Source organism: Hermetia illucens, chromosome 3 (assembly GCF_905115235.1).
Source record: "Hermetia illucens chromosome 3, iHerIll2.2.curated.20191125, whole genome shotgun sequence".
In the NCBI taxonomy this organism is placed as follows: Eukaryota; Metazoa; Arthropoda; class Insecta; order Diptera; family Stratiomyidae; genus Hermetia; species Hermetia illucens.
The window spans coordinates 166,869,726-166,893,591 of NC_051851.1; the positions used below are offsets into that span (position 1 = coordinate 166,869,726).

Below are 23,866 nucleotides of genomic sequence, written 5' to 3' on the forward strand. Positions count from 1 at the left end.
AGTGCTCTAACACACTTCAAGGCCTAGGTTCAAACTGGAAAGTTGCACTATCCAATATTAACTATTATTATGCATAAAATTCAATAATTGCAGGGCCATAAAATAAACAAAACAAATTAAATATATTTTCCTATCATATAACAAATAATGTGTACCGTGGTCGCTTTTATGTATATATTTTAACGTAGATTCCCTTCGATATAAATATTTGAGTTTTTTTTGGCAAGACGGTTCCACCTGGCAGCATCTCTTCGACAATGTTGTCTGGAAAGAGATTCCCTGTGTTTAAATAGAGCTGCTGACGAATCCCATCCCACCTTCCACAAGAAAAAAAAAATGTGATGGGTGTCGTCCACAACTCCATTGCAAAACACACAATCCGAAGATCGCGCCTTTCCCATCTTGTGCAGGTAAGACTGAACACCGCCATGCCCGCTTAAAAATTGGGTAAGGAAATAGTCAGTCTCACCATGCTTCCGATTCAGCCACGCACCTCCTTGCCAAGAACGTCAGCCTATACCTCTGCACCGTAGAGCAGGACAGACTGCGTTGAACTCATCAGGAGACGTCGCCTGTTAGACGTAGGACCCCCAAGGTTTGCCATTTGCCTACTTAAGGTCTAAACTCCAGCTGCAACCTTGTTCGCTGCTGCTTTGATTTCGTCAAAAAAGCTCATCTTTGAGCCAAGAGTCAGCCCGAGGTACTTACCGCTGGTTTTGACTGGATCATCGACTCTCCGAAGGATATGGGACACAGGGTCGGAGTTCTCTTTTTAGTCAGGATGACTACTTCGGTTTTTTCAAGTGCAAGGTTGAAACCATGAGTACTCATCCATCCGCCTACCAGTCGCATCAATATGCCGAGTCTGCTTTCCGCCTGTTCTACAGTGCGTCCAGCAACAAGTGCCGCGACATCATCTGCATAGCCGACCAGGCGCTACCCTTCTGGTAAGTCGAGTTTAAGTAGATTGTCATAGGTAGTGTTCCAGAGATCCGGCCCTAGGATGGATTCCTGTGCTACCCCCGAGACCTCCACCCTCCTCTGACCCTCTAGTGTTTTTTAGAGCAGGGAGCGGTTCCTCAGATAGTCCCTCAATATCCGTAAGAGATAGTTTGGCACGTGGAAAGTATTGTCTAGTGTGCCTAGAATGTCTTTCCATCTTACGGAATTAAAAGCGTTTCTGACGTCAAGCGTTACGAGGAGCAACACCCGTCGAGTTCGGCGGCTATGTGCCTCCGCTCGTCGAATGGTATCCACGACTCGTATGATAGCATCAACTGTGGATTTCCCTGCTCTAAAACCAAACTGCCGAGGAGATAAATTTCCAACAGCGCGTATCGCTTCAGTGAGTCTATTTCTGATGAGTTTTTCGAGCACTTTTCCAGCAGTGTTAAGCATGAAGACGCCTATGAAGACGCCAACTTGGGGTCGCCTTTCCCTTTGTGGATCAGCGCAAGCCTTGCCATCTTCCAATGAGCAGGGAACGTGCCCTTTTTCAGACAAGCGTTGAATGCGCCGAGCAGTAGGTCTGACCGGTGTTGGTAAACCAGTTTGTGTACCTATGCTCGAATACCATCGGGCCCTGGCGCCTTCTTGCTTTTCATAAAGAAGACTGCCTGTTTCAACTTTTTTATAGAGAAAAGTGGACAGTTCTCTGCGCTCTCCACGCTGACGTCATCATCCCATACGGGGTGCGCAGGGAATAGTGCCCTTACAATGCGGTCCATCTGCTCGGCTTTAAGTGAATCGGGTTTCCGCAGAGTCCCAATTTTTCAGGTTGCCAGTTTGTAACTGAATTCCCACGCGTTCCCATTCACCTCGTCGATCAGATCCTGCCAGCAGCAAGCTTTGCTCTGGTCTCCTCTTGGCTAATTTGTGCTCCGTCACTATGGTACATGCCTCCTCCCGGTCGCTTAGACATTGTGTTAAGCGGCGGAGCTTATGAAACTCCTTCCGGAGCTCTGCGATTTCCACTGTCCACCAATACATAGAAGGTTTGCTACGTCTTGATGCCCTCCTGGGCATGGAGGTTCCCCAGGCTATCGTTATCAGGTTCATAACTGAATGTACAACAGTGTCGGCTGCAATGCTTCCGCCCCCAGGAGTACCCTCCAGCGCATCAAGCCTCCGTCGAAAGTCCGGCATCGTCTCATTCGGCGTAAAATAGACACTAAAAAACGTTTTCGCTGAACACCGAATCCAGACAAAGTCGTCCCCGCGGCCTTGGGTAAGAACCTTAAGGAGGGAGCGGTACCTGATATGTCAGGATGCCATGAAGCTGGGTCTTTGTTTTGGTATTGCTCATTGATGAGTACTAAATCAGTTTAGGGTCTCCGCAACTCGTGAGCGGTTGCACTCTGGTGCAAATTGATTTGTAGGATGCGAATCATGTTTACCGCGTCCTAACTCTTTCCAATTCTGGTCTGAACACTGGACACCGCCCCGAGCCCGCAGTGTGCGCAACGTTCTCATGAGTCGCGCCACGGTCCCTGCATAGGACGCAGCTTTCCTTTTCATTGCAGGTGTTCGCTTTATGGCCTGCCTGACCGCATTTACGGCATGTTGTTTGTTGTCAGGTCCCCGACAAGTTATAAATGTGTGCCTATAATCCAAACATCTGCAGCACTTGATTGGGGCGGCTCGGATTCGTATCCTACACACTACCCAACCAATTCTTATTATCCCGCTGTTTAGAAGCTTCTTCGCGTATTGCTTGCAACTTCCACCACAGCGAGTTTTTGGCCTCAGGAGTTCGCAGAAGTGATACCAATCCGGGCATTGGTTACCTCCGGACATTCGTGTTTGATGGCTTCTTCTACCTCGTTCTTTTCTGTGAGGCAGTCGAGGTCTTGAATTTCTAGAGAACACGTGGTTCCAGGCTGGAAACCAAAGCTTTTTCTCCCAGAAGCCCCTTGACTGCTTCACAGATCGTAAATTTATTTATTGTCTTCGGGCCTAGTTCGACTAGGACTCCACCACCCTGCATTTTACGTATGGAAGACACTTCTGCTCCATTATCTTCGGGTTTAATCTTGTAACGAATTTCACTGAGGACTTCCAGAAAAGTCTTGCCTTCCGTCGGCTTAGTAAGCGGAGCTAGCAGTTTAGCCTTTCTTCGTATCCCCGCCTTTTCTTTTGGTGCTCCGTCTTTGGAGTCCGCCTTAACTTTAGGCAGGGGTTTTTCTGATGGTGCGACATGTTATTGTCTCTTGTTCCTCTTCGCCTTCTTCTTTTGAGCCCTGCAGAGTACCTGAGTGAAATCTCCTTCAGATGTATGGTCTAGCACACTTCAAGGTCTCGGTTTAAAGTGGTTGCACGATCATGCTCATGTTCAAATTGCATCATCGTGGTCGCTTTTATGCATATATTTTAACGTAGATTCCCTTTGATAAAAATATCTGAGTTGACTCTCATTGATAGGGCATTCACCGACGAATATCCAGTTCACCTATGAAAATTCAGATGCAATATTTCGTCTTCTATCTTAAACTATACATTATTTTACCTAACACTTAATTTGGTTTCTTGACTTACTTAACGACAAAATTAACTAATAATTATGTAATAAGTACTAACAAATAATCACGAGGCACTTCACCTCTCTTCTTGTGTCCATTTACTGTCATGGCTTAGCCCGGCCTAATTGATATTCAAATAAAACACCCAACAATCGTGCTCTAGAGATAAGTAACTAATATGAAAGTAAGCATATGGAGATTATCTGGAAAAGACTAATACACCGTGAATAATGGATTAGATTTGATAAAGTCAGACTCGTCTAATGCATATCTCTACAAATATGTGCATATATTATATATGCAAAAAGCGTCGTTTGTCGGTAACGAAATGCGTGAAGTTTATTTGATATATTGCAATGTGTAATTGTTGTTACCAATATTGAATATTCCCATAGAGAAGACATTTTATAAATCAATTTAAAATGACACGGTGCAGCTAAATTTAAGTATAAATAGAAAGGAGCAGTTGTAACTCATAACCCACAATAGATAAAAATTCTTCACAGTACAGCAAATACGCTGGCTTTCTCAAATGCATAGAATCAGTGCGTTACCAGATACTACTATCCAGATTCGTAGCATACTGATTCTCACCTGAATCGCCTCCTTTCTTTCACTTACCTCATGGCTACTACACAATCTCTAGTGTTCCTTAAAGTTCCATCTACAATCTTCACCTCCTCTTGTTCTTCATCAATGACCTTGGAGTTTACTTTGAGTCCTGCTACTCAAGGTCACTCCTACTTCCCAAATATGGCGGCGATAAGCTCTTTTTGATAAATACTATTATAATATCGACGGCTTGGCTTGAGGTTAAAGTTGTGGGACCGTTGGAAACCGTCTTCGGACGGGCCAAGAGTCTATAGGGCCGGGCTGAGAGTAGGTTTTTCCAACTGGCGAGGATCTGCTTGTCTGCTGGCCATGCGTTAGGGGCAAGTAGATTTGGCGGGGGGATGAGCCAAAGCAACAGCCCGGGGATCGTCCTCCCTGCACTGGACAAGGCATGAAGCTCAATATCATCTCCTACGACAAGATTCCCAGGAGACCGGTCGCACGCATCTGGTTGCCGAAGATCCGCATGGATAAAGACAAGCTCGTCCTGCACCTTCAAAACCCCAGAATTCCCATGGATGACTGGGTTGTTATCAAGGAGGTGGAACCCCAAACACACAGCCAAACTTTTCTTCTGCGTATAAACGGAGAGTGCCTGGAGGCACTGGAGAAGGTTGACTATAAAATGCGGTTTGGAGTCAGGAACCGCAAAGGTAAAGGTGTTCTGCTCTGCAAAATCGGACGACGACCTAGATTCAATCGACGCTGCCAACCAACTGGTGGAAGAGATGAGGATCGATGGTCCGACGGGGACACTTGACCAGAGGCATGCCCCAGGGTGGCGCCATCTCTCCGTTACTCTGGTTTATTAGACTCCATATTAAATACGTTGTAGCGTGCCGTGCCGTTAGGCAGCGAAGTCCTACGGCCACAGTAACATCCTAGATGAAGCACCTCGGAAAATCTGGGCATTCCCCATGGACTATGCCATACGCAAGCTGAACTTCACGAAAAACTTTGCAGGGCAAAGTGGAAAACCGGCGGCGTGTTGCATGGTTATAAGGTAGTATTCTTTACCGATGGACCAAAGATAATTTATGAAGTCGGCGCGGGGATTTCCTCGAATATACACAGTGTATCCGAGTCGTATGATGTCGAAGGTTTCGCCAGTGTATTCCAAGCGGAGGTACTGGCGACACTAGAAATCTGTCGATGGCTGGAGCACGATCCGAGCCCCAACCGTAACATAGTCATTGTGACTGACAGCCGAGCGGCCATCAATGCCTTGTACTCAGCGACGAAATCCCAAGGGCGGAGTCTTCTCGCACTACTCACACGCCTTAGATGGCGAAGGCTTACCAATTGTGTCAAGTCAAGGACGATTTGGCTCGCATATAACATAGCCCGATCATGAGAGCTCCTGTGCAGACGCCAGGCTCGGCATAACCTACAATTCGCACTGCCCAAGGTGTGGAGAAGTTGTAAATGTGTGCCCATAATCCAAACATCTGTAACATTTGATTGGGGCGGCCCGGATTCGTATCCTACACACTACCCAACCAATTCTTATTTTCACGCTGTTTAGAAGCTTTTTGCCTCGGGAGTTCGCAGAAGTGATACCAATTCGGGCAGCCAAGGTCTCTCTCTCGAAGAGCGAGAAACCGTCATGAACTTTCTTTACAATTGCCCAGCTCTAGCTAGAGTTAGGCTACGGACACTGGGTAAATCATGCTTTGGGGACCTCAGAGAGATTTCTAGCTGCAGGGTGGGAGTGCTGCTTTCCTTCGTAAATGCTACGGGCTGGCTCTGAAGATCCAAGCCCACTGGATTCTGCCTCCCTGTTTTCATAACAGCAGTCACGGTCTTAGAAGTTTGTGGCATCAAAACGACAGCGTTAATTGGGCTCCTCGAAGCGGCCACCGATACCTACCTACCTACCCATTATAATATCATTAGTGGTACTTTCAAAATGTCTGGGGTTTTTTTCGCCTTACCTGGGTTGCCGTTTACCCTTTTGTGGATATAGCGCTTTAAGCACACCAACGTACCATCACTCAGACGCGGGCACTACCCCTTTACTGTTCTGCGCTAAATGCACTCGTTGGCCATCTTGGGATTTCACTGCATGGCGTTGCTAACAATGCAGCTGTCGTCTCTCCTTAAAGTGTGACTTATTCACTGCCACTTTCGCCTTTCGATCATAGTATGTGTGAGTGCAGACTGGTGCGTCATCCAAGGGTCAAGGAAGGCTTGAAGCTGCCCTTGAAGCTTTCTATTGACAGTGGTAGCCACTTTCCACTTGCTACTTACATATAGTAGTTTAGTTTAGTTTAGTTAACTGAGGGGGAGCCGCAGCTCCGAGCACTCAGGCCATTATTAAGCCCATTGTACTATCCCCGTAAGTTACCTATTCAATGGCTTCCCGCCTACGGTGTTCGCAGGCTTTAGCGAATCTGAGAACATTCTCAAGAGGCAGAGAGTGTGCAGATTCTTCATTGATGAAAACCTTGCCAAGGTGTCTTCGTCTGAGATCTGAGGATGCCGGGCAGCTGCATAAAAAGTGCAGGGCTGTCTCCTCCTCCTCCTCACATTGGCTGCACACAGCCGAAACCACTACCCCAATCTTTTCCATATGGTAGTTTAAGGGGCAGTGTCCCGTCAAAAACCCTACTAGAGTTTTCATGTCCCACTTCTTAAGTGACAACAAAAATGCCGCTCTAGTGGCCCTAAGCTCCTTCACAAGGATTTTCGCTTGCCGGCAAGAGTCCAAATTTCTCCACTCGGTTGCGTGAATCCTTGCAATTTCACCCTTCAGAGTAGACTTGACAGTAGATAGTCGGATTCCAAGAGCTGGTTCTAGCCCCACCATTGTGGATCTAGACCCTCAACGAGCCAATCTGTCAGCCTCCTCATTACCGGCGATGTTAGAGTGCCCCGGCATCCACATCAGGAATGTTTCGTTCAGTCGGCCAAGTTTCAGCAGCACCTAATGACAACTCCACACCAACTTGCTTGATATGTTGTTGCCATTTAGTGCTGATAATGCCGCCCGACTGTCGGAACAGATTCGAATAGTGCGACCCCTCTATTTTTGTCGCAGACATTCTTCTGCTGCCAGTGAAATGGCATATATCTCCGCCTGGAATATGGTCGTTATTTTTCCGAGGGGTCGGGCCAGTTCTATAATCGGATTCTCCGAGAACGCCCCTGCACCCGATCCATCCTCCATGACTGACCCGTCGGTGAAGATTATTAGGTGTGTAATCACATATAGTAACAAAGAAAGAACACTAGCGCAGAACAGTATCAGCTTGACCCTGGTGTAGAGATAAGTGCATTTCCTGATTTTAGACAAGGCACCGAAGGCAAATCTCGCACCGTTCATGCATCGGGCAACATTCAGTTCAGTACCACTTTCGGCAGTAACCACCCTTCCTAGATATACAAATTAATCGCCGCCTCCGATGATGAGCTCACTGATGCGGATAGGGAGAGTACGATGACCTGAATATTTTTGGATTTTTGGATATTTCTGATTAAATTATAGATCGCTTGGGTTCAGCAGAGCAAACCGACTACGTGATCAAGCCAATGGGGTCACTGTGCGAATCTGACGCTTCGCGGGTGTTTTTTTGAAGTGACCGCTGGCTCGTCGAACGCTTTCAGCCTCGGCAAGGAAACCCACTTGGTCTTGAAAAGGTACTCCCCTCGCTCCAGAATTCTTAAGGGGCCCTCGTATGGTGGTTGAAGCGTCCTCCGTAAATATAGGGCATCCACAAAGTTTCTTCGTTCTTATTGTCTTTTCTCCATTTTGCTTTGCTTTTTTTAGTGAAACGGCGCTTCAATTGTATTATTCAACGTTGCGCGAGTGGGAAGCTTACAGTGATGAGGCAAACACAAAGCTGAGCACAAACATCCATGACAATCGGGGTTCGAAACCAGAGCAAAGAGATTAATAGGCTGGAGCTCTTCCCCCATCACCATTGCGCTGCATGACTACCAAGGGTGTATCATGAAACAATATTTTCTGGTCGGTGTGGTGGTAGATGTGAAGTCCAAGTAGCTGGAGATCGGATAATGTATATCAGCTCCATAATAACGCTCCACAATACACTACTTTAAAACATCTTCAGCAAGCTTACCAAGAAATAAATAAACAATAAACCCAAAAGGTTACCAAAACTGGTAAAATGTTGATGGACACAATGCTATACTCCAAGAAACATGAGGAAGTGTTCTATGACGGACGGACCAGTCAGGATGACACAGCCAGTTCATCTTATTTATGATATGATCAAAATAAGACATATATATTCCAAAAGAAAGCATTCAGTTGCAATGGACCAATTAGAATCTTGACCCTCACTATAGTTTCCACCCTCGACAGACGTCAACAGGTTTATTGGATAATCCCCTGGATACATAAATGCATATCATCTTTTACCACACCGTGATAATACCGTGATATACTCGTAATTCGCATTAATCCAGTTAATCTTCAGGATAAACACTAAACCTTTCTTAACAGTCCCCTTAATACCAAGTTTCACACTGAAAGCAACGCAAATAGAAATCTTATCGGGACCGTCTATCAGAATGTCATGTGGTCGACGCGACTATACAAGAGAATATCCGGCGAAAACAAACAGAACACATGACATTGTTAAGCATTTCGGAAACCAACGTCTATAATTTTTCATGGAACCACTCCCACAGAATTAATAACAATTCCTCTGTTGACTGCACCCCTCCCACTAAATCAATTGCACCAAATAAAAGTATGACTTGTTATTGTTTCACTCAGACATTACCCCCAATTAATTGTGGCACTTTTAGTGGTATCACGTATTATTAATTAAAACTCCAGCATTACAGTGAGTAATTAAAGAAGCCGATCTGGGACTGTTCTATGTGTAAAGGATTGTAAAGGTTCAAGTCCAAATAGTCCAAGGAATCCAATTATTAACTTAGGTACACATCACCATAGAGTCATTCGTTAAAATTCAACAAAAATTTAATAAAGGATATTAAAAAAAAGTACCTTTGACAACAGCGGCACATTATTATTCACTTCATAAATATTTGCGCAGGCACTGACATCCAGCACGATATGATTAATTCACTGATCAACCTTTTCACTACATGATATTCTCTCGTGGCTTGATATCACGGAAACTCTTTAATGAAACTGTTCGTATTTTCACACTTTTCCACCTGAAATGAATAAAAAAAGATTCTATCGTTATCGTCAAATTATCGATATCTTTTTTTCCGATATATCTATAGCACACGCTATTGCTTAAGAAACACATAATTACGTAAACCTGCAATCTAATGCGTAGGAAATGGTTCTATAATCTGACGGGAGACTGTATCTTATTTCTCAAAGAACAGGGAATTCACTAGCACAAGAGTATTCGTCGAGTGGAAAGGTGAATTCCAAGCTAATCAAATCAATTTTACGTTTAATCTCCTTCTGAAACTAATCATGATTATTTACAGCCAGATTAATTGATATCTTATCTTGATTCGAGAGCTAGTTTCGAGATATCTATGAAAATTATAACTACAGAGGCACTATCAAGATGCCCGATCGCAATTGTTAACTCTAGGAATGTTCTCAGAGTACTCACGGGTCCTAAGGCTCTAATTTGTATCTGCTGGAAAAGATCCCTCGTATGTACATAAGTCTTAATGAGCCCAGATACCGTCTTGATTATTTCACTTAACAACAGGTGAGTGAATAAAACTGTTGACATTGTTGTTTAGCAGCAATTGTTGTTATTTGTCTCTTGTTTGACAATTCCATTTAATCATATGACTTTAGAATTGGAAAGAAGGTAGCATAAATATAGTATTTTCATGGCATACGTGATCGAAGGAGGGTTCGGGATGCTTTAAAATGACACGGGTTTGACGACTTTCGATTAAGACAGAGTCCATCTTCTGAATAAGAAAATCTATCAATGGAAGTAAACTACAAAGTTCTTATAGTATAGTATAGTTCCCTTACAAGTTAACATCTGGGAGATATACAAAACCTCGAACTATTCCACTAAACTACTCGCAAGACAGGAACGTCGAAAAAACCCCGAAAAATCCAGTCTAAGTGCAACTGAACTCACGGGCGATACGTATTATTCTGCAAGTGGATTATGACTGAATAAGGTTTTTTGATCCTATCTTTCATGTGTAAAACCAAAACTTATTAGCATCAATTCACAGCTTCACGGTTGACATCTAACTATCTATATTAATAGAGTTTCTTAGGTCACTGAAAAGCTACGAAATTCCGTATAGACGCTATAGAAGAAAACAAAACGGAAACCGGAAGCTCAGCACTTCAGGTATTATATAGACTTTGTTTAAGGAATCGAGGGAATTGGACGAAACCGCAAGTTTTGTTTTCTGTGTGGACAGCTGGTTGAATCCTGTCTGTTAGAATCTTCTCCTTCACTTTTATCAGGAAGAGTGGAAGAACGGGAAGCTGGTGACGTGGACGCTACTGGTTTAACGCCGGTATGTGGAAATGAACCCAAGTGGCCTGCACATCGTGGACCTGTGAAGGCTCCAGGCAGTCGGCAGAAAAATTCACTGCGGAAGAAGGTGAAGAACCTGGCAAAGAGAACATGCGGTGGGCAACGCTTTATTGAACTCCGGACCAGGGTCTACATCCATGCATCCCGCGGGGATTAGAACCGGTGTGTCGGGAGGGGGTAAAATCACCGAGAGAAATCTTAACGAAGCTGGTTACCCCCATACGAATACGGACACAAGGGCGGGAAGGAAGTGGAAGTATGCGCAAGCTGCAGACCCATTTCTGATCGCTTTTTAAAAACTCATCTAGACCCGCGATGCAATACTTTATAGCAGTCCCGTGGGGAGATTGGAATGAGATGGAGGTGGTTTTAGTGAGTAAGAGGTAATTGCATGTTAGATGCCAGTAGTAGGAAAATAAAAAGTGAAGACGACTTTGCGGTTTCGTACCAGGGCAGCTGATGCCTCGCCTCTGCCCTGGAAGCAATGTGACCGAAGCCTGTGTCCTGATACGAAACCATAAAGACGTCTTCGCTTATTATTTTTTGAAGCTTGGGTGCCAAACTCAAAATGAGGAGTCCGTGGACTAAAAAAAGAGGAAGCTGCTGCTCATTTAGTCCGGTCCGAAATCAAGTGGATGCGGACTGAGGATTCCTCAATCCTTGAACAAATTATTTCATTAGTAGATTTTTAACCTTTTCATCTTCAACGATGAAAAAAAAACAGACGAACAGAAACAGGACGATTTTAATAAGGTTTTATTTTACACAAAGCCTTTAAAAAGCGGGAAAAAGAGTTTGATCGAAATTTGATTTAATAAGGATAAGATTGAAAAAATTAAGGAAATCGTGCTCGAAAATTGTCGTGTTGGCTCTGGCTCTCAACATCTCTTATGAGTTGATTTCATGCCTTATGATTGATGTTTCGGGTATTAAGCGTCTCGTCGCTAGGACCGCACAAGCAGATCTGCCCTTTTTGCAGAAAAATGTCGAAAAGAAGTCACAAAAGAGATGCTTGCCAACGTAACTAATAACCGTACATTCATTAAAAGACACTATTACTGGTGACGAAATGTGGGTTAATGAAACCAACGTCAAAACCGCCCAATAATCCAGCGAAAGAGACACCAAAAATTAGTCGAAACCAAAAAAAAGAAAAATTCGCTTAAGACCCTCCTGGCCGAGACCTTTAAAAATGGTATACAAATTTGTATTCATATGTTGTGGGAGGGGGGGAGGGGGAAGGGGTGGCCAGCGGATGATCAGATTGTATAAAAGGATTAATTTGGTCGGGGCAGAGCCTTGATCCGAGGGAATTATATTTCGCCCAGTAGTCGATCCTTCTCAGCACCAAACCACAAAGCTATTAGAGTCTTCTATAAAAGATTGCAGGAGTTAGAAAGGGATTCCAAGGATAAGCCGAAACCTGCAGCCCAATAGTGGCGTAGACGACCCAAGTGACACCTAATCATACTGTCGTCGAATTACGGTCAAATAGCAAAGTACGGGAAAAAGATGGGTTTCCTCTTTCTACAGGCAGCTCCGGAAATCGAAGTTAAAAGTTCAAATGGAGGAAAGCATTTGGCCCAAATGCCCACGTCGGCCAGGTAGCGAAACACAATGAGAACGAAAGCAGAAGGTGTTGGCGGCTGGGAAAATTCAGATTAATAGTTTGCCGTTTAAGATACATAAATCTCACTAAACCACCATATTACTAAAGAGCATAATAAAAACCCCCAAATGCATGTTTTGCTAGGGAAAGGAAAGACTAGACAACAGGCATATTGCCGGAAGTCTTAAATTTCCAGAATTTGAGGAGGTAAGCAATGAAAAAATGAAGTTTATTTAAATAAACCTCAATCATTGCAAGGCGGATCTGGATTTACTTGAGCAGATCAGTTACGCATCCCAAATGAAAATTGAAATTATAAATGAACCCTACAGAAACCCTGTCCGTGACGTAAAAGTCCCACATTCGACGGATGGAATGGCGATATGGTCATGTGGTCACCAAATTATGCAATATACCAGGAGTCAGTCGGCCAGTGGCTACGTCCCGCCTAGTCTCACATGGACTGAATTTGAAAACATCCTAGGCAATCTTGTTCTCACCAAAGCATGTGACACGTCTATGTTTAGAAGACCCACATTCTGCAGTGGAAGAATCAGCTGCTGGTGGAATGGTGAGCTATACAGGCTTCGTTCACCTTGCCACCGAATCAGACGAATCACTTAGAGGGTAATAGGTGGAACCCAAACCTGTAAAAACCTCAAGCTGACCATCCAGCGGAGCGAGAGGGAAAGTTTTAAGGAGTTTACTCGTAGTTGGATATGAACCCGTGTTAGAGTGCCTTTAGAATTGTGATGGGATAACTTAGAAATCGACCACTACTACTCTCTTGTTGAAAATCATCAGAAAAAATTGGTACTGACACCTTTCTCATCATCAACAGCGCAACAACCGGTATCCGGTCTAGGCCTGCCTAAATGAGGAACTCCAGACATCCCGGTTTTGCGCCGAGGTCCACCAATTCGATATCCCTAAAAGCTTTCTGGCGTCCTGACCTACGCCAGTGCTCCATCTTAGGCAGGGTCTGCCTCGTCTTCTTTTTCTACCATAGATATTGCTCTTATAGACTTTCCGGGCGGGATCATCCTCTTCCATACGGAATAAGTGGCCCGCCCACTGTAACCTATTGAGCCGGATTTTAGCCACAACCGATATAGATTTCGTCGTTATGTAGGCTACGGAATCGTCCATCCTCATGTAGGGGGCCAAAAATTCTTCGGAGGATTCTTCTCTCGAACGCGGCCAAGAGTTCGCAATTTTTCTTGCTACGAACCCAAGTTTCCGAGGAATACATGAGGACTGGCAAGATCATAGTCTTGTACAGTAAGAGCTTTGACCCTTTGGTGAGACGTTTCGAGCGGAACAGTTTTTGTTTTCTGAAATAGGCTCTGTTGGCTGACAATAACCGTGTGCGGATTTCACTATCGTAGCTGTTATCGGTTATGATTTTCGACCCTAGATAGGAGAAATTGTCAACGGTCTCAAAGTTGTATTCTCCTATCTTTATTCTTCCCGTTTGACCAGTGCGATTTCATGTTGTTGGTTGGTTGGTTTTCGGTGCTAACGTTGCCACCATATATTTTGTCTTGCCTTCATTGATGTGCAGCCCAAGATCTCGCGCCGCCTGCTCGATCTGGATAAAGGCAGTTTGTACGTCTCGGGTGGTTCTTTCCATTATGTCGATATCGTTAGCATAGGCCAGTAATTGGGTGGACGTAAAGAGGATCGTACCTCTTGCATTTACCTTAGCACCACGGATCACTTTCTCCAGGGCCAGGTTAAAGAGGGCGCATAATAAGATCCTGCGCATAATAGTGATCCTGCTGCTTTTATCTGGCTTCGCATATTGGTTAGGGTCAGCCTAGTCAGCCTTATCAACTTCCTCCGGATAACGAATTCTCTCATGGCCGTGTACGGCTTTACCCTGGCTATGCTATTATAGGCGGCAGAGAGAAAATCTGATCTGTTGCTGATTTGCCTGGAATGAAGCCTCTTTGGTATGGGTCAATGATTTTCTGGGCATATGGGGCTATCCGGCCTAGCAAGGTAGCGGAGAATATCTTATAGATGGTACTCAGCAACGTGATACCTCTATAATTGCTGCACTGTGTGATATGTCCCATTTTGTGTATGAGATAGATAATGCCTCGTTTCCAATCGTCAGGTATTGATTCGCTGTCCCATACCTTGAGCACAAGTTGATGAACCACTTGGTGTAACTGGTCACCTCCATATTTAACCAATCTGGCTGTAATTCCATTGGCTCCTGGCGACTTATGATTTTTAAGCCGATAAATTGCACGGACTGTTTCTCCCATACTTGGTAGTGGCAGTATTTGTCCGTCGTCTTCAGTTGGCGGGACCTCCAACTCGCCGATATTCTGGTTGTTCAGTAGCTCATCAAAGTACTCAACCCATCGCTCCAATATGCCCATTTTGTTGGAAATCAGATTTTCCTCTTTGTCTCGGCAGGATGAGCATCGAGGTGTGTAAGGCTTTATCCTGCTGACTTGTTGGTAAAACTTGCGCGCATGGTGCGGTTGCCCCCTGTATTTTTCCAGTTCAAAGATTTGTTGGTTCTCTCAGGCTTCTTTTTTCCGTCTGTGAAGTCGCTTCTCCGCTCGACGGAGTTCGTGATAAGTCTCTGTGCGTGTCGGCGTTCTTTGAGAATGCAACATTACTCGGTATGCAGCATTCTTCCGTTCCGTAGCTAGCTTACATTCATCGTCAAACCAGCCTTTTCGACTTTTTTTGCGGCTGCGGCCAAGTATTATATATTTGTGGCCGTATCAATGATAACGTTCTTCAGCACGTGGTCAATTTGGTTGAAAGTGGTCCCATCTGGGGAGGCCTGGGCCGCTTTCCGCGCAAACCAGATACTTCCAACAACCAGTTCTTCTGATCCTGCTAACTGAATAATCCGCGGTCCGTTATCATTGGCATACTGGCTCCCTACTTACTTGACTGTTGAAATCTCCGAGTGTGATTTTGATATCATGCTTGGGACAGGCTTCGAGGGTCCGCTCAACTACCTCGTAAAAGGTATCCTTCTCCGACTTTGCCTCGCAAACGCAGAGTGCATAGCCTTTCGCTTATATTTTCAAAGCCGATAACAGTAGGTTTCATTTTTTGGCTGACTAAGAAACCTACTCCGAGCACATGGTTTCCTGGATGGCCGCTATAATATATGGTGTAGCGGCTCTTCTCCATGAAACCGGTCCTTGTCCATCGCATCTCTTGCGCCGCTGTTACATCAGCCTTATATTGGGACAGGGTATTGGCTAGCTGCTCAGCAGCATTCGGTCTGTACAGGGACCGCACGCTATCTTGACTATCTAGCTGGACAGTGTAGCCCCACCCCCCTCTCTTCCTGAGGTCCTCAGATATCCCACACTGTCTCTGCCTTTTTCTTCAGAAGAACTGACTGCCGTTCAAGCCTCTGCCCTTGGTGCTGCCAATATCATTTATCAATGTGTACGCTGGTTGGCCCCTGAGACCCTCTCGGCTTTGCTACAGGGGTTTAGTCTCATTTGGTGCAATTTGATCCCACCGGAGGATTGGTCCATTATTTGGGTACTACCCATCCCTAAAGCTCTTAAGGATCCTGAACTTTTGACGAGTTACCGCCCTATCACCCTCATTAATGTGTTTGCCAAACTATTAAATTCGATGATCAAGCTTCGCATCAACAATTAAATTGATGAATAAAAAGTCCTGCCGGCCAATTGTTACGCCTACTCTGCAAGCAAAACTAATTCTGTTTGGATTAATGACGTTCTGTTTTACATCTCGATAGCTAAACAGAGAGGTCGGCAGATTCTGGCTGTGGTGCTGGATGTGAAGAATGCAGACGAGAAGGTGGATCTTGCGACCCTGTGTGACACAATGTCACGTTTTCGTTTTTCTGCGGAAATTGTTTAATGGGTGTCTAGGAAAATGTCCAATCGTCGCCTTCAAATAGGGCTGGACAGCGTTCAAGCTGGCAACGATATCCCCAAGGGGCAATCGGTGACAATAGGAACTCGGCCTCAAAATGTCTGCAAAGAGAGGTTAATCTCTTTGTTGATGAATCCCGTAGATTGGGCCTGCCAATAAACATAACCAAATCCCAATTTGTATCCTTTAAGCGAAACAGGGTCATACTCCTGCTCATTAAAGTTAATAATCACACGCTTGCTCATGTCAAGTCCATCACCTTGTTAGGCAGGGATATAACGAGGACTTGTTCGGTCAGATATAATTTGAACTCTATTATCCCGAAAACCTTAAAGGCCGGCAGGCTGATTGATTTCGCAACTGGTTTCTCTTGGGGCCTCACACCCCAGAAGGTCATCAATTTCTATAGATCGGTGGCAAGACCTATCTTAGAGTATGCAGCTACGTCCACTATAATCCGCCCAGATATTTCAAAAATAAGCTTCATTCTATATCTAATTGTATTCTGAGAAGATGCCTGGGGTTGGGCACAACCACCTCCTTGCACCAGCTTTGACCAAGGAGTCGCCGCTCAGAAGGTCCCCCTTGGCAACCAAAGAACTTCTCAAGCTAAAGGAAGGGAACCCTAAAGAGATCAATGGGTCTTTCCGGAGCATGTAGTTTCCAAAGAAGTTCCTGTGATTTCATATAAGGTTCAGGTCATCTTGTCTTATGATATGGAAGGAACCTGTGAAAGGCCCACGTGGCGGCTGCTTGTGTAGGTTGTCCGATGACCTTAAATCTAGAGGTTTTTAGGTCCTGATCTCTTAATAAAGTCTTAGGGTTTGGAAACATAGTTTTGGGCAAATGTAGCACTTGTAAAGTTAGGGAAACTAATGAACACATAAGCTTCTGGTATAAGGATTATACCATGTTTCGGGTAAAATATCGATGATGTAACATTTTTTTTAGCCTTCAGTAAATCCTGTTGAGTAGGGATCCATGCATGACTGATGACATTTTATATTTTTTATTGAAGCTAGAGTCAGGTTATGATATTTTTTCTTTTGTCCCGTGGCTCGGCATTTCCTGCAACATCCTTGCTGGTCCTTGGCTTTGATATATTTATGTCCCTCTGCGCTTCAGTGGTGAGTAGAGTCGTGGGTAACTTCCTTATGCACACTTTGTTGAATAAAGTTATATTATCGAGCAGCCTCCTTGCGTTTGTGCGTCAAGTTTTACTGGCCTTCTGATCTATTCTGGGCCTTTACAAATGGAGATTAAATGTCATCATTTTAACCTCATAAATGCAACAATGACTAAACACTCATAATTTTAAAGCATTATTGACTAAAATTGGAATACATCCTGTGTTCCTTATCTCACCGGCTGTACACTAAAACCTAAAATGAATCTTGGTCATTCATTCAACTGGATAAAGACTAAAACTGTTAACTTGCACCTTGAATTATTCTTATGAACTTTACGACCCCATTAACAATTAAAAGCTCATAATCCCAAAACATTAACGATTAATATTGACAAGCTTGCAACACGTGTCCAGTCTGTTCGGGCAGGCTCTGGCACTCATGTGTTTGCAAGTATATCGGCTAATCAAAAAAGAACATAGGCTAAGTGCCTGCCATCAGGCCTGTTGGTGTACTTCCTAGGTAGTACTAGGTTCTGTTTGGACTATTAGCCTGCCGGGACCAAAGGAACAAACAAAAGCAAACAACAACAACAAAAACAAGGTTTTGTGTCAAACAAAATTTTATTCAAATCGGTTTACTGTCTGTCTGTCTGCGTGTCCGCCCATCTGTCTATCACACCCACTTTTTCAGAAATGGTTGCTTCTGTTGAGGTGAAATCTGTTGGGAACTGTAATCCCCTTATGTTGAATTTAAGAAGAGTTCACATACAAGTAGAAGGGGGTTTAACATAATATAGTCACGTAGGTATCAAATCAGTTCTGACGTTTGATACAAAACGAGGATGTATGGGGGCTGGAAAACTATCATTTTTTTCACGGACTCATTCTCAGAAACCACCCAACCCAAAAATCTGGAAAAAATCGCAGGCTACTTTCCACACCGATACCTGTATAAATAGCAATGACAGTGAAAATACCTAGTCTTCCTTGCGTTCCATGGAATTAGTCAAACCAAATCTTTAGTCAGAACAGAATTCGACTCAAAATTCAATGGGCGCTGGCATTTCCTCTACACATCTTGTAACATCATTTCACCAACAACCCCTGCATGCCTATGCCCTTAAATATATTACAGAAGGTTATGTGAGAATGAAAATGAAAAAATGAAATTTCCCGCTAGTACTCATTATCTAATTTTATCCTCCTTTTTCCACTTAACAATCTATAATTCTGATCTTGTTAACAAATAAATTTAATTGAGTTTCACTTTCATCTTTTTGGTATTCTTGGCATGTAAACTAGAAATACTCAGTTCTGAAAGTGGATACCGATGTACATATGTATCTTTTGGTAGACAAATTCTTTCGCGTCTCTTTAACTATTTATAATTTAAGATAGATCTTAGGGGATAGCATGCAATGAACTAAGGAGTATTGTCGCATTCATTTCCCGTACCAATGGCCCTATGTAACCTAGCTGAGGAATTTTCTGGGTGCAGCACGAATTAATTAAATGTTTCTTCATATCTGCATATTCTTAAGATACTAACACCGTTTCGTCCAAGATATGTGTACACATGGACAGGTACCAAAAATGATTTGTTCTATTTCAAGTATAGAGTGCAGAAAACTGGCTTTAGCTTCGGAATCCACGCTGTAACGAGATCAATGGACTTTCATTGAATTTTCCGAATTCCTCGCTAGTAAAAAACATAAAATGTTGCTATGAACGGTCCCAAAGGAGATCTTTTAAGATGGATGCTGAGAATTAGCAATTAGTAGTACTACAGATTTTTATGAAAGGTTCGAACACGTTTGAAATGCACAACTGCATATCTTCAAAGCTTATACCATTTTTGTATTGGGATGCAACCCTCCATGCAAGTATTCACTTTCTTTTAACTCAATTTAGACATTTGTAAATAAATAAATTGAGCGTTACGATGTGGCCGTACAAACGCCCTCCTCATGACGTTAGCGTAATTGAAAGAAATTTCTTAACGAAGTTACTTTAATGGTCATTTGCCGTAAACGCTTTGTTATGACAATTTGATTGCAGGAAATAATCATTTAGTGTCACTATTATTTGTGGAATGTTGATGCAAATAGTTCTTCATGACTTACATTTAATTCTACATATTGTTGGATACATACATGTTCATATATGCATGCGTAGATGCATATAGTATTTCAGGACATCTGTGGGCTAATAATGGAATAAATCCGAAGTATCGATGGGTGCATATGAGTATGTCCCGTGAAAATGCAAAAGGCGATCAAAGCGAGCAGAGTAAAAAGGGCGTCAAGTGTAATCCGAGGAAGGTCTGTACTATAGACCTGAACGCACCATACTTTGTGGAATTCGAAAAGACGAAGAACTTGATAGGCCACAAAACCTTATTTGGATGCGCAATTTTTCGCCTGACACATGGTCCAATTAACTTTTACTTTGGCATTGCAAAACATTCTTGGAATTGAAGGGAAGCTGACGAGGATTCACGCCACCGTTTGCATCTGCCTCTCCACAATATTAACTCAACTTCGCAGCAGGTGTCTGTCAGCACTAAATGACAACGTGAAGTTGCCACTTCTCCCGAATCGAAGCCAAGCTCACACATTCAGGGCGATCGAAACTGCAGAAGAGAAAGCTAACGAAGAACACAAGCGAGTGACTGAAGAAAAATTCAATGAATGGCTGACAGGTAAAGCCGAACCACACGAACTGAATAGGCAAAATACCAAACACAACAAACGGCACCGAAGAAAGAAGAATCTTCTTTTACACAAAACCTTATTAGATTCGAGTCCATGTCTGTTTGTCCGTTCTTTTTTTTTTATGGATGGAGGTGGAAATCTTGCAAAGACAATGCCGCGCCAGGTTGCAGCAGTGTGTGGGATTCTCACCGACTAAAACCATCCCCCCTTTCTCTTTCTTTCCTTCCTCCTGGAACCGCCGGGGTGGACTGTGCTTTAAGCGACCAAATCTTCCGTTCTTCGCGTCCTCCTAGCGCGCTCTGCTTTTCCAAGTTCCTCCTGTATACTTTTGATTCCGGAGTTTACCGCACAACAGTTTCTCTCCGACTTCGGCATTTCCCTGACCACAGTAGATCTACTATAGGCAGTACCCTTACAAAAATGACCCCACTTGCAAATGTGCTTGCAGAAGCTTATCTGCACACATCAGAGACGCTAAACAAGGAAAAGGCATAATCTTCGTCAAATCGTATTGGTAAGAGAGAGATCGGTGAGCTTCTGCTATTCTGGTACTACGGCGTGCTCACCCATATAGCAAAAAGTTGTTTCACGTATTCACTTATACATAAGCAAAAACTTGCCAATCTCACCAATACATTGGCAAGTCCGGGCGGTATGTCAAACACAGCTGATCGGGTTTTCGGTACATCTCCCTCATGCTCAAGGGCAAAACAATTTGAAATCGTGTGTACTCGCACTGATTCCCCCCCTTGAGGGGCAAGGGGGAGTGAGGTAGCTGTCTAGTATCTAACTGTGTCCCCGACGATGCTCTGCGGGCTTAGGTTGATTTTCAGGGAGTCTTCCGGGCTCCTCTTCTCTGAGTGTGGACAATGCAACATAATATGCTCCGGGTCCTCAGGTGTGCAACCACATATAGGATAAAAGGGAGAATCATCCAGCCTGAATTGGTGCAGATACTTCCTGGAACCACCATGACTTGGTCAGATGGTAGTTCATCTCGCCATGTCGTCGCTGGATAGACTCCTCAATACGGCAAATCAAAGTGTGGGTCCAGCGACCCCTCTGCGACTCATCCCACTGTTGCTGCCACTTTTCTAGCGATTCTCGCCTTGCTGCCTTTCGGTATTCTGCATCCTTTTCAGGGTGAATTCGTTTTCCTTTTCTCGTACAGGCAATGTGTCTCACTTGCCATAATGTCTATAGGAATCATTCCCGAAATAATACACGCTGTTGCCTGATATTGTTCTGAAGACGCTGCACACCCTTAGGGCCACTAAACGGTAAGTCATATTTACCCTCCCCTGATTACCCTCACACGCTAGTACTTCCTTCCAAACTGGTGCCACGTATAATAGTGTGGAGCGAACCACTTCGGCCACAAGCAATCTGCGACTGCATCTTGGGCTTCCAATGTTAGGCATCATCCATGCTAATGATACGCTAGTATTTGCCAGTTTCTCACAGGCGTAGTCCAGGTGTCCCTTGAAATTGATTTTATCGTCAATCATCACCCCCAGTTATTTGATAATCGGTTTCGAAGTAATGATGTGACCAGTAACACGAATATTAACCGTATTCCTCTTCCTACGGTTGGTAATCAAGACTGCCTCTGTCTTTTATTCCGCAAGGTCACGTTGAACCATCTCCATCTTCGTTAGCATACGCTTCAACGTCTCCAGGTTATTTCACAACGACAACCACAGCTAGATCATCTGCGAAACCAATTATTGTGGCCTCCTTTGATACAGGAAAGACAAGGACCCCATTGTACATCACATTCCACAGAAGAGAACCCAACACTGAGCTCTGTGGTACTCCTGCGGTGTACTGCTTGGATCCCTCATCCGTGCCGTGCCAAAGTGTCCTCTCCGAGAGGTAACTTTCGAGGAGCTTAGTCAAATAACTAGGGACGCCCGTTTTAGTCAGCGAACTTTTATCCACTCGCAGCCAGCGGAATTGAACGCATTTTTGACCTCCAACATCACCACGCCCCAGCATTTATTAGACGACAACGCGTCTCGAGCCAGCTTCAAAACAAGGTCTACGGCGTCGATCGTTGAGTAGGCTTGTTGCAATCCAAATTGTCGCTCCGATAGTCCATCTTTATATTCACTTATAGGGAGCAGTCTATTGTAGATGGCCCTTTCGAGCATCTTTCCTGGGTGTTTACTCGGCTTCGGGAGCAACACCAGTTTTTGCCTCTTCCACTGATCGGGGACAACTCCTTCTACCATGCATGTTTCAAATACGCTGGGAAACCAGTTGGGTCTGGTCTTAACAGTGATTTTAAGAGGTCTATTGTGACCAGCATCCAGACCGGGCGCTTTGTTATAACCAATTCTCCGGCAAATTTGCCCAAGTTCCTCCTCAGTTACCGCAGGTATGGTGTAGACGTCCAATGGTTGCTTGTATTGTTTGTGCTCCCCTTTATTCGAGGAGAAGAGCGCCATTACGATATCGAGCAGAAGATGCGGACAGGTCAGTTGGGATATTCGCCCTCTCATCTTCTTCATAACCACCCCTGTATGCTGTTCCCCAGAGACTTTGGTTTGCCTCTGCGCAAAGTTCCTTGAAGCATTTTCGCTTGCTGTATAGTCCGTATAGCCTGCTTAGGCCTACCTCGAAGGTTAACATATACTTGCCGTTTATTGTCGAAATCTGGTCTTCCTCTAGATCGTTGGCAGATCCTTCTAGGTGGAAAACATGCATCCCGCAAGTCCGCGTCTTCATTCCACCAATAGTTTGAGCGCTTTTTTACGAGGATCCACCGCCTCGGAATAGCAGCGTCGCATGCTCTCGTTGTGCGTCCCATAATTTGCTTTTCTTCCCGCACCACCGGGATTGTGGTCTCCCAATACCATCTCTATGAATGCATCCTCTTGAAACTTTTTCACAGACCAATCCTGGTTGCCAGCCCCACGGGAACGCACATCGCCGCATGGCCCATATTCGAGCTGGAGGAAAATTGCCTGCTGGTCGTTATGAGTATAATGCTCACAGGCAAACCAATGCCATTCTTCTCGCCAATGAGGTACTTACACATATCAGATCGACTATTGAGCCCGACCCTGTTTCGCGAAAAGTGGGTGTTTTATACAAAACCTTAAAAGAGAACACCGCACGAGACTGCGCAGGACCATTTTCCTTCTCCTCCGCTTGCGCGTTTTTTCTCTTAGGTTGTTCACTTCCGCTAAGCGAAGTCCTCCGGAATAGAGTAAGTCCCGCAGTAACTACCGTGGCCGTACGGGTGCTGCCGTTTTAGTGTAGGAGCCCGGCAGCATAGTTCCTGCAGTTCGGGGCTCAATTCACTTTGGCCGGTGTTACAGCGGATGCCGTTCGTTTCAATTATTCGCTGGTTGGGCTGGACGAGGAGGGAGTTGAGCTTGTTTCCGACGTCCTCAAGGACTGCTCTTATAGGCAGTTAAAAGAAAAGCTCATAAAATGCCTGTCAGTGAGTGAGACGGCTAAAATTAACCACTTACTGACCGCGAACCAAGCCAGCTGCTGCGTGAAATGAAGCAATTGGGTGGTGACAAAGTCGGCCCCGAGCTGCTATAGTCTTTGTGTCTGCAGAGGCTTCCCGAAAGCCCGCAAGCCACCCTTTCATGCGAGGATTTGTGGTCTCTGGATTCGTTAGCCGTCATCGCGGACAAAGCCCCTGAGGTCCACGCGTGACCCATGGTTGGCGGGGTATCTCGCGACAACTCAAGCCAGATGGTTTAGCTGAAGTAGATGGTAGCAGCATTAACAGCCACCGTCTCTGAGTTGACAGAGGCCGTCGGTGCTTTGCGTCCAGGGAGTAGGACTAGATCAAGGTCTAGATCCACCTCCCGAAATGGGCGATCGATTAGTAAGTCGTCGGTATGGTACCATCGTAGGTTCGCTAAAAAAATTAAGAAATGTACCGGCTC

General features: G+C 44.5%; 1 protein-coding gene across 2 annotated transcripts in view; it reads right to left on the minus strand.

Annotated features, from left to right (window-relative positions):
- LOC119650699 overlaps positions 1-23,866 on the minus strand; it is a 97,449-nt gene that overhangs the window by 40,639 nt on the left and 32,944 nt on the right. The window contains exons 1-2 of one of the 2 annotated variants that reach the window (XM_038053686.1): positions 9,389-9,410; positions 9,112-9,284 (exon numbers count right to left, since the gene is read on the minus strand). In XM_038053686.1, coding sequence (XP_037909614.1) covers positions 9,112-9,131 — 20 coding nt within the window. In that variant the 5' untranslated portion in view covers positions 9,132-9,284; positions 9,389-9,410. Of the gene's footprint in view, positions 1-9,111; positions 9,285-9,388; positions 9,411-23,866 lie in introns of those variants that run through there. The other variant, XM_038053685.1, reaches the window with a different exon arrangement.